Source organism: Chrysemys picta, chromosome 17 (assembly GCF_011386835.1).
Source record: "Chrysemys picta bellii isolate R12L10 chromosome 17, ASM1138683v2, whole genome shotgun sequence".
Lineage (NCBI taxonomy): Eukaryota > Metazoa > Chordata > Testudines > Emydidae > Chrysemys > Chrysemys picta.
In genome coordinates, this window is record NC_088807.1 from 20,555,523 (window position 1) to 20,566,712 (window position 11,190).

At 65.2% G+C, this 11,190-nt stretch overlaps 1 protein-coding gene across 3 annotated transcripts; it reads right to left on the minus strand.

Moving 5' to 3' along the window:
- Positions 1-210: 210 nt before the first annotated feature.
- EMP3 (epithelial membrane protein 3 (MAM blood group)) lies at positions 211-7,741 on the minus strand. Of its 3 annotated transcripts, none has more exons than XM_005312169.5 (5): positions 7,585-7,741; positions 2,929-3,014; positions 2,395-2,497; positions 1,711-1,851; positions 211-1,350 (listed from the first exon to the last, which is right to left on the minus strand). In XM_005312169.5, the coding sequence occupies exons 2-5, from the start codon at positions 3,004-3,006 to the stop codon at positions 1,181-1,183; spliced, it is 492 nt and encodes a 163-aa protein (XP_005312226.2). In that variant the 5' UTR covers positions 3,007-3,014; positions 7,585-7,741; the 3' UTR covers positions 211-1,180. The 3 variants fall into 3 exon arrangements, with proteins under 3 accessions (XP_005312226.2, XP_005312227.2, XP_065427551.1); XM_005312170.4 differs by lacking the exon at positions 7,585-7,741 and adding an exon at positions 3,239-3,307; XM_065571479.1 differs by lacking the exons at positions 2,395-2,497; positions 7,585-7,741 and adding an exon at positions 3,239-3,366.
- Positions 7,742-11,190: the final 3,449 nt, after the last annotated feature.

The window sequence follows — 11,190 nt, forward strand, 5'->3', positions numbered from 1 at the left end:
TGGGTGATTTCCACCTCCATTGGGTGACCTAGAGAGTTGGTGTGGCCAGGGGGGCAACCACATGGCCCGGCCCTACCCACAATCCCTTGCTCCTGGAGGGAATCAGTCACACGGGGGTGTTTGTGGCTCTGCCACAAATCGCTTGGCCTGGCTGTACCCACAATCCCTTGCTCCATGCATAAGTGCTATCAAAGCCACCAGGCGGATCAATAAGGTCACTTTTTTATTGTCCAAAGGTATAAATGATGGAGCCCTGGCGCGGGGCTGCGGCTGGCACGGGGCTGGACAGAAGCCGTGTACTGAGATGCTGCCAAAGGAAGGCTCCATGGGAGCCCGGAAATCCCCACCTTGGGGAAGAAGGGGTGTCCCTCCCCTAGGACCACCCCCCTGGTGCCTACCTCCTTTCTGTGGAGGGGAGGGTGCCACACCTGTCACGAAGGGGTGGAGCCCACATTTGTAAGCCACGTTCTGGACCAGGATGGTGAGAGCAGATGCCCTGATGGGAGCGGGGGGGCCCTCAGTTGGGCACCAATGCCCTGGTGCCCAGCTCCACCCATCCAGAGGCCCAAGTGGGAGCAGAATGAAGCAGTGAGCCAGGGGTTGCAGCCGCAGGAAGCCGGCGCTGACTCGATCTGAGACCAGGGTGTGTGCCCATGGGGGATCTGACACCAGGGCATGTGTCTGGTGGTGGTCTGAGACCAGGGCATCTCTGCCAGGCATGGGCAAGGGGTGTGATCCCCCCCAGATTTGTATGCGTGGCACCCATATTTATAAGGCATGGCCAGGGGAACCCCATCCCCAGCATGTTCAATGAGATGATTGGACAGTGTCACCCCAGCCGGGGGGGATCCCTTCCATGACCAGGGTTGTCCCACCCACAACGGGCTGCGGAGAGGGGAGCAGGGGTGGCCATGGGGCCTTATCATGGAGGCAGGAGGGAGCCCTGGCCATGGGCAGGAGGAGAGCAGGTGCCCATGCAAAGGGGGCCCTGACCCTGGGGGCTCTGGCATGGGCAAGGCGAAGAGAGCTGGGTGTGACCAGGACAGGCTCCTGGCCCCCAGCAGCGTGTGACGGCCAGGCCGCCGTGGGGCAGGGGGAAGGGATCAGCCCCTGGGGGTGACTCCCCCTCCACTGGCATGGGCCATGGTCAGGAGCAGCCCCCCTGTGACAGGGGTGGGGGTCACTCCCTCTTGCGGAGGTGGATGTACATGACGCCGCTGAGCAGCGCCAGGGGGAAGGCCAGCCAGGCCAGCACGAAGCAGTAGCCGAAGGAGCCACCCGGCTGCCGGTCCAGGTGAAATTTGCCCACGTGGATGGTGTAGATCAAGGCGGCTGTGAACACCGAGATACCTGCACCGGGGGACGGGGGACAACAGAGAGAGGAGGGGTGAGGGGCAGCTTCAGGCCAGAGCAGCCAGGCGTCTGGGTTCCCAGCCCACCCCCACTAACTGCTAGCCCCCACTCCTGCCAGAGCCAGGGATAGAACCCAGGAGTCCTGGCTCCCAGCCCACCCAACCCAACCACTAGCCCCCACTCCCTTCCCAGAGCCGGGGATAGAACCCAGGAGTCCTGGCACCCAGCCCCGCCCCCCCAACCCAATCACTAGCCCCCACTCCCCTCCCAGAGCCAGGGAGAAAAGTGGTGCTGTGATGCGGCCCTTCTGGGGCAGGGCGCGGGGGCTGGTCACATGGCGCGGGGCTGGGCACTCACAGGCCAAGAGCTGGCAGACGCCGGTGGCATAGAAGAGCCCTCCGCGCTCCATGGTGTAGAGCTGGTACATGAAGAGGACGAAGGCAAAGCTGGAGAAGAGCATAGCCAGGACCATGAGGGCTTGGACGGCATGGAGCCACTCTGGGGACCGAAAAACAGCCACTGGTGAGACCACAGACCCCCTCCCCCGGCGCTGGAATGCAGCCCCTCTGGGGTGGGGCACGGGGGCTGGGTATACGGGGACACGGCCCCTCTGGGGTGGGGCGTGGGGGCTGGGTATACGGGGGCACGGCCCCCCTGGGGTGGGGCATGGGGGCTGGGTATACGGGACCCCTCCACCGGCACTGGGATGTGGCCCTTCTAGGGTGGGGCGTGGGGGCTGGGTATATGGGGACATCGCCCGGCACTGGGACGCGGCCCCTCTGGGGTGGGGCACGGGGGCTGGGTATATGGGGACCCCTTGCCCAGCAGAGAGATGCGGCCCCTCTGGGGTGAGGCACAGGGGTTGGTTATCTGGGGACCCTTTGCCTGGCACAGAGATGCGGCCCTTCTGGGGTGTGGCATGGCTGGCCCAGAATATCTGGGACTGCCCCATCCCATCATCACCCCGTGGCACTCCCCTACCATCCTCCTCATGCTTACCACCCCCTTCCCGCCATTCCCTGCTCCGGGACCCCCACTCACGGCTGTCGGCAACAGAGGCGCACACCCAGCTCTGGGTGTTGTTGTCGTACAGACAGTCATACCACAGATTGACAGTCTCATCATCCGGCAGCACCCACCACGACTGGGGGGAGAAGGGGGATTAGCACAGGACCCTGAGATGCCCTCCCCTCCCCCAGCCTGGGGTCCAGAGCGCAGGAGCTCTGGAAACCAGAACTCCTGGGTTCTCTCCCTGGCTCTGGGAGGGGAGTGGGGGCTGGTGGTTAGAGCAGGGGAGCTGGGAGCCAGGACTCCTGGGTTCTCTCCCTGGCTCTGGGAGGGGAGTGGGAGCTGGTGGTTAAAAGAGGGGAGCTGGGAGCCAGGACTCCTGGTTTCTCTGACTGGTTTTGAGAGGGAATGGGGGCTGGTGGTTAGAGCAGAGGGGGCTGGAAGCCAGGACTCCTGGGTTCTCTCCTTGGCTCTGGGGAGGGAGTGGGGGCTGGTGGTTAGAGCAGGGGAGCTGGGAGCCAGGACTCCTGGGTCCTCTGTCTGGCATTGGGAGTGGGGGCATCTCACCTTGTCCAGAGTGGCGACGAAGAGCAGCACGAGGATGAAGACGTGCAGGGCCGAGATGGCAAAGAGGAGGAAGCTCATGGTGAGTGCTGGGGGGGTCAGAGATAGGGGGTGTCAATGGGGAACCTGGCCATGCCCAAACACCTCCTGAGGCCTGGACCAGATCCTCACACCCCCTTCGTCAGGACACCCACCAGGCCTTCCCTCCCCCAACCAGCCAGGAGCCAGCCCACACCCCTGTCCCCCCAGATTCCTGGCTACCCCCCAGTCCTTCTGCACCCCACTTCCCAGTCTCCCGCTCGTCCCCACGCACTTCCCGGTTCCAATCCAAGGGGGAAGACTAACTCTGAGGCGGGAAGTTCCCAGCCCCCCTCCCACCCCGGCACCGTCCCGCCCCGAATCTCTGACTCCCCTCCCCCCCCCCATGTACACACACAAACATCCCTCTGTCCCAGCCTCCCCTAATGGGTTCCAGATGCTCCAGGATCATGTGAGCACTGGGTGTGGGGCTGGATTTCCCCACAGCCACCGTAGGACATGCCTAGCCAGCATCCCGCCCCCATCTGCACCACTGGACCCCACTCCTCTCCCAGAGCCAGGGAGAGAACCCAGAAGTCCTGGCTCCCAACCTCCCCATTTATCAGATGGCAGGGTGGGATACCGGGGTAGATGGGCCCGGAGGTCTGATCTGGTGGGCAGGAAGGGGGCGGGAAACTGGGGTAGATGGGCCTGGGGGTCTGATTCAGGGGGCAGAGAAGGGGCAGGATACCAGGGTAGATGTGCCTGAGGGTCTGATTCGGCAGGCAGGGAGGGGGTGGGATACCGGGGTAGATGGGCCCGGGGGTCTGTTCTGGGGGCAGGATACCAGGGTAGATGGGCCTGGGGATCTGTTCTGGGGGCAGGGAGGGGGCAGGATACCGGGGTAGATGGGCCTGGGGGTCTGATCTGAGGGACACGGAGGGGGCGGAATACCAGGGTTCATGGGCCCGGGGGTCTAATCTGGGGGGCAGGGAGGGGGTGGGATACCAGGGCCCATCAATTTAGTACTGAATATTTCCTCCTACTCTGGAATTCCCAATCTGTTGCTGGCCTCTCAGCTGGGGCGTGTGGGAATCCCGCCCTCTCCCTGACTCCATCGGCCTTTGGGGTTGGATTCAGGCAAGCTCCCCCCACCTCATGTTTCTGTGCCGGTGGCTCTTTATACGGGGACCCCTTCCCCGGCGCTGAGACGCAGCCTCTCTGGGGTGGGATGCGGGGCTGGTTATATGGGGACCCCTCACCTGGCACTCAAATGCAGCTACTCTGCGGGTGGGGCGTGGGGGTTGGGTATACAGGGACCCCTCACTGGGCACTGAGATGCGGCCCCTCTGGGGTGGGGCGCGGGTACTGGGTATACGGGGACCCCCCGCCGGTGAATTGAGGCAGGCCAAAATGAATCGGTTGTGACTGTGGCAGGGTTCACCCCCCAATTTGTGGGGGAAATAGGGGATATTTACAGAGCATAGACTCAGTATTACAGCTCATTTCAAACATGCTGCATCTGTGAGCACAACGCCCCATAGAGTCTGTGCTGACTGGGGAGAGCGCCCCCTTCTAAGCCGCCAGCCCCACTCCCTGCAGCCCAGCACGCCCTGCTGAGCCTCCCGTCCCGCTCCCCAGTGCCCCCTTCTAAGCCGCCAGCCCCACTCCCTGCAGCCCAGCGCGCCCTGCTGAGCCCCCCGCCCCGCTCCCCAGCGCCCCCTTCTGAGCCGCCAGCCCCACTCCCTGCAGCCCAGCACGCCGCTGAGCCCCCCGCCCCGCTCCCCAGTGCCCCCTTCAGAGCCGCCAGCCCCACTCCCTGCAGCCCAGCGCGCCCTGCTGAGCCCCCCGCCCCGCTCCCCAGCGCCCCCTTCTGAGCCGCCAGCCCCACTCCATGCAGCCCAGCACGCCCTGCTGAGCCCCCCGCCCCGCTCCCCAGTGCCCCCTTCTAAGCCGCCAGCCTGACTCCCCGCAGCCCAGCGCGCCCTGCTGATTCCCCCCACCCCGCTCCCCAGTGCCCCCTTCTAAGCCGCCAGCCCCACTCCCCGCAGCCCAGCGCGCCCTGCTGAGTCCCCCGCCCCGCTCCCCAGCGCCCCCTTCTAAGCCGCCAGCCCCACTCCCTGCAGCCCAGCGGCCCCTCCTGAGCCCCCAGCCTCCTGCCCTGCTCCCCAGCACCCACTCCTGAGCCCCCAGCCTCACTCCCTGCAGCCCAGCGCCCCCTCCTGACCCCCAGCCCCACTCCCTACAGCCCAGCCCCCCCTTCTGACCCCCAGCCCCACTCTCCGCAGCCCAGCGCGCCCTGCTGAGTCCCCCCGCCCCGCTCCCCAGTGCCCCCTTCTAAGCCGCCAGCCCCACTCCCTGCAGCCCAGCGCCCCCTCCTGAGCCCCCAGCCTCCTGCTCTGCTCCCCAGCACCCACTCCTGAGCCCCCAGCCTCCTGCCCTGCTCCCCAGCACCCACTCCTGAGCCCCCAGCCTCACTCCCTGCAGCCCAGCGCCCCCTTCTGACCCCCATCCCCACTCCCTACAGCCCAGCCCCCCCTGCTGAGCCCCCAGCCCCACTCCCTGCAGCACGGCACCCACACAGGGGCACTGTGGGGCACTCTGAGTCACAGTAACCCCCTCAAAGGCAGCCCCAGCCCTGCCCGGCGGCACTGGTGACCGGCCTGGCTCCCAGCCCGGGGCCATTCAGCCACAAGTTAGTATTTTCTGTTCTAAATCAAGACACCATTGAAGAGACACAAACAACTTGACCATTGATTGCAGTGGTGCTGGCCTGGGTGTGACTGGCTGCCTCACTGAACGGGCACAGGGCCTGTCCCCTCTAGGGGGCGCCGGGTCCCACCAGGCCCCAGGGCAGGGACTGGCTGGCTCAGGGGGGCAGGGAATGGGGCATGGGGCCTCTCCCCTCTAGGGGGCGTCGACTCCCCCCTGGCCCCAGGGAAGGGACTGCCTGGTTATGGGGAGCAGGGAATGGGACACGCGGCCTTTCCCCTCCAGGGGGCACCGGCTTCTACCCCATTGTGGGTGTCTGTTGGTCTCAGCCCAGCTTCTAGTGGGATGGGGGTCCACAGACACCAACTGGAGCAGAGTCCAAGGGCTGGATGGATCCGGAGACAGAGCCCTCCTCTGGGGCTGTGTGCGCTCAGGCGGGGTTGGGTGTACCTGGGGGGGCACTGCGTGTTCTGGGGTGGTTGGGTGGGGTGGGGAGGCACTGTGTGTGCTGGGCGAGTTGGGTATATCTGTGGGGGGCACTGCGTGTTCTGGGGTGGTTGGGTGGGGTGGGGAGGCACTGCGTGTTCTGGGAGGGTATATCTGGGGAGGCGCTGTGTGTGCTGGGGGGGTTGGGTGTGGTGGGGAGGCACTGTGTGTGCTCAGGAGGGGTTGGATGTACCTGGGAGGGGCACTGCGGGTGCTGGGGGGTTTGGGTGGGGTGGCATTGTGAGTGCTGTGGGAGGTATATCGGGGGGGGCGCTGCATGTTCTGGGGTCGTTGGGTGGGGTGGGGAGACACTGTGTGTGCTGGGGGGGTTGGGTATACCTGGGGGGGCACTGCGGGTGCTGGGGGGGTTGGGTGGGGTGAGGTCGCTGTGTGTGTTGGGGGAGGGGCTCTAGCTGTTTGTGGAGGGGCAGGGATGCTGTGGGTGGGAGGGGATACCAGGGGCCGCATAGTGCACGGGGCAAGGGGTTCAGGGGTTGTTTCTTCCCCTCTAAACCAAGAGCATGGAAAGGGGGGCAGCCAGTGCCCTGGGATCCTCCCCCCGCCCCCCCTCCCCACACAGCAGCCAGCGCAGAACTTCTACACTCCGCAAAGGAAATGTCCACATCGAGACCGATCCAGTAAGACAGACAGACAGAGACATCTCCCCTCCAGCAAGGTGTTAACGGGGCAGGGGGCAGATCCCCCCAGGACAGAGTGAAAGGGGGAGGTCCCCAAGCCGGGAGTTAAGGGGGGCAGGGGACTGGTCCTCCCCAGGACAGAGTGAAAGGGGGCAGGTCCCCCAGCAGAGAGTTAAGGGGGGCAGGGGGCTGGTCCCCCAGCAGGGAGTTTAGGGAGGCAGGTCCCCCCAGGACAGAGTGAAAGGGGGAGGTCCCCCAGCAGGGAGTTAGGCGGGGCTGGTCCCTCAGCAGGGAGTTAAGGGGGGCAGGTCCCCCCAGGACTGAGTGAAAGGGGGCAGGTCCCCAAGCAGGGAGTTAAGGGGGGCAGGGGACTGGTCCTCCCCAGGACAGAGTGAAAGGGGGCAGGTCCCCCAGCAGAGAGTTAAGGGGGGCAGGGGGCTGGTCCCCCAGCAGGGAGTTTAGGGAGGCAGGTCCCCCCAGGACAGAGTGAAAGGGGGCAGGTCCCCCCGCAGGGAGTTAAGGGGGGCAGGGGGCTGGTCCCCCAGCAGGGAGTTAAGGGGGGCAGGGGGCAGATCCCGCAGAAGGGAGTTTAGGGGGGCAGGGGGCTGGTCCCCCAGCAGGGAGTTTAGGGAGGCAGGTCCCCCCAGGACAGAGTGAAAGGGGGCAGGTCCCCCCGCAGGGAGTTAAGGGGGGCAGGGGGCTGGTCCCCCAGCAGGGAGTTAAGGGGGGCAGGGGGCAGATCCCGCAGAAGGGAGTTTAGGGGGGCAGGGGGCAGATCCCCCGCGCGGGAGGGGGTGGGGGATACCTGGCGCTGCAGACGGGCTGGGGGGGTCTCTCCTCTTTCGCGCCGGCTGTCTCTAACCCTCTCTCTCTGCCCGTCTGAATCGTCCCCCCCTCTCCAGCCCTACCCCTGGCAGCCGCCCCAGAAGGGAGGGGCCGGACGGGGCTGGCGTGTGTCTGGCGAAGTACAGCCCCCTAGATTTCCCCTCCCCCCGGGGGGGCATCCCCGAACGCAGGGAAACCCCAGAGCTTTCCACCCCCCTCAACGTGCTAACCCCCCAGAACAATGCCCAGAATCCCCCCCCCACACACACACACACAGACTCAGACTTTGCTGCCCGCCAAAAATCATTCCTCCCCAAATTCCCCCACCAGGTAACGTGGGGAAGCAAACTGCAGGAGTTTGTGCCCCGTCATAAAAGACCCCCCAACATTTGAACAGAACCCCGTAAATTTCACAGTCCCCACCACTGCTAACCCTTCCCCCCCCCCGAATGGACGGCAGATGGGAAGGGCTATGGGACACTAGCCCCCCCCCCCCCCCCGCCCCCCGGGCCAGCCAGGGACCCCACTCCTGGACAGCAAAGAGGGCAGGTTAATGGGGTCTGTGGAGTGGACCCCACTTGTAAAGGGTTAATAGGATTCCCCCTCCCCTGGGCAACTGGGGCTTTCACTTCCCCATTGAGGTTTGCCCAAAATAAGGAGCCGGTGCTGGGGAACCAGGAATAGAAATAAACAGCTTTTTATCTTGGGAAGTGGTTAAAACGCGCGGATGGGGTGGGGGGGGGGGGCTGGGAGCCAGGACTCCTGGGTTCTATCCCCAGCTCTGTGCAGGCAGTGGGGGTCTAGTGGTTAGAGCAGGGGGGCTGGGAGCCAGGACTCCTGGGTTCTATCCCCAGCTCTGCGCAGGCAGTGGTGGTCTAGTGGTTAGAGCAGGGGGGCTGGGAGCCAGGACTCCTGGGTTCTATCCCCAGCTCTGTGCAGGCAGTGGGGGTCTAGTGGTTAGAGCAGGGGGGCTGGGAGCCAGGACTCCTGGGTTCTATCCCCAGCTCTGCGCAGGCAGTGGTGGTCTAGTGGTTAGAGCAGGGGGGCTGGGAGCCAGGACTCCTGGGTTCTATCCCCAGCTCTGTGCAGGCAGTGGGGGTCTAGTGGTTAGAGCAGGGGGGCTGGGAACCAGGACTCCTGGGTTCTAGCCCAACTCTGGGAAGGGAACGGGGTCTAGAACTCAGCAGTGAGCAGGAGGCAAATGCCCGTGGATGCAGCTGCGCCCCCGCCCCCCGCCTGGCTGTTGTGGGGGCCCCCGGTGGAGACCCCAGGTAGCCCAAGCTGAGAGCCCAAAGGGGCGGAGATCGGGCAATAGGAAAGCAGACCTAGGTATCATCATCTCCCCACCCAACATCCTGTCCCCTGCCCAATCAGGCACGCGGTGCCCTGGCAACAGGCACCGCAAGCAGAATGGCAACTGCTGTGATGGGACAAACACAGATGGGTGGGTGGGGTGTTGGGGTTTGGTGGTTTCCTGTGCTGGGGTGTCGCGTGGTGTGTGTGTGTGTGTGACCAGAGGCCCATGTGAGTCACGCAGCCCCCAGCAGCCCCACCCTCTCCTCGCTGTATTCATGCAGCTGTACCAGGACCCTGCCCATGCACCTGCCTCCCCAGTTGTACACCCCACTCCCCCATGCACTCGGCAACCCAGCTGTGCACCCCACTTCCCAATGCACTCGGCAACCCAGCTGTGCATCCCCCCGCCATGCATCCAGATCCCCCAGCTGTGCACCCTACTCCCCCATGCACCCAGCTGTGCACCCCACTCCCCAATGCACTCGGCAACCCAGCTGTGCACCCCACTCCCCCATGCACTCGGCAACCCAGCTGTGCACCCCACTCCCCAATGCACTCGGCAACCCAGCTGTGCACCCCACTCCCCCATGCACTCGGCAACCCAGCTATGCATCCCCCCGCCTTGCATCCAGATCCCCCAGCTGTGCACCCCACTCCCCAATGCACCCAGCCCTCCAGCTGTGCACCCCACTCCCCAATGCACTCAGCAACCCAGCTGTGCACCCCACTTCCCAATGCACTCGGCAACCCAGCTGTGCATCCCCCCCCCCATGCACCGGGCTCCCCCAGCTATTCACGTGCCACAATGCGCCCAGCCCCCCAGCTGTGCACTTGCTTCCCTATGCCCTTGGCCTCCTACCCGTGCACCTGTCCCCCCCATCCGTGCACCCTGCTTCCCAATGCACCCGCCCCCCCCCAGCTATGCACATGCCCCAATGCATCCAGCGCCCCAGCTGTGCACGTGGCGCCCCAATGCTCCCAGGCCCAGCCCTCCGTCCACTTCCCAGTCTCAGCACACAACTCGCATCCCGACTCCCGCCACAGAAAAGGGAAGGAGGAACCGCGCATGCGCGGGGCGCCCGCGGGAGGACGGGGGCAGCGGAAAGGGGCGGGGTTTGCGCACTGGGCGAGGCCTCGGTGGAGGGTGGGGGAAGGAAGAAGGGAGCTGTTGGGATAGCGCATGCGCAATGTCGGCCTGGCCCTGCTCAGAGTGGTGATTCAGGAGCCTGGGGGAGGGAGTGGCGCCAGGCTCCGCCCCCTGGCCTAGCCCCGCCCCCTGGCCTGGCCTCCTGGTGAGACCCCATCACCCCCCCAGGGCAGGATATAGGGCCTTGGTGTGACCTGACAGGGCCTTCGTGTGAGCTGCCGGGGCCTTGGCGTGACGTGGCCTTGGCGTGAGCTGCCGGGGCCTTGGCATGACCGGCCGGGGCCTTGGCGTGATGGGGCCTTGGCGTGAGCTGCCGGGGCCTTGGCATGACCGGCCGGGGCCTTGGCGTGATGGGGCCTTGGTGTGAGCTGCCGGGGCCTTGGTGTGACCTGACGTGGCCTTGGCGTGACTGGGCCTCGGCGTGACAGGACCTTAGTGTGACGGGGTCTTGGTGTGACTGGACAGGGTCTTGGCATGACAGTACCTTGACGAGACGGGGTCACTGGGGCCTTGGCATGACCTGCTGGGACCTTGGCATGATCTGCCGGGTCCTTGGTGTGACAGGTCTTTGGAGTGATGTGGCCTCGGTGTGACCTGTCAGGACCGTGGTGTAGTGGGGCCATGGTGTGACTTGATGGGGCCTTGGCATGACGGGTCCTTGGCTTGCCATGGCCTCTGTAGCTGGGGTGTGGCGGGCGTTTCTGGGGCCATGGTGAGATGGGACAGTGTCTTGGTGTGACCTGATGTGTCTTTGGGGTAGGGTCTTGGCATGACATGATGGTATGTTGGCATGACAGGAGGGGGCGGACACGGGACAGAGTCTTAGAGCGACCTGAGGGCACCCAGGTGAAATGAAACAACTCTGAGCAGCAGTGGCGCCCCCCTGTGGTTGTGACAGAGCAGCCATCCCATCCGGACACAGAGCCGCTGGGGAAGGGAGCAGTGTCACGTGTCCTCCCTCACCCTGTAGCCTCCAGCTCCACAGCCCCTCGGCTCCTCCCCCACATCCTGGCACCCCGCACCCCAGCAGGACCCCACCCCAACCTGGCATCCCCGGTTCAGGCACCTGGGGGCTCCCTGGCTCGGAAATAAATGCCTCCCTGTTAACCCAGCCATTGCACTCCCTCTAACCACTAGGCCCCA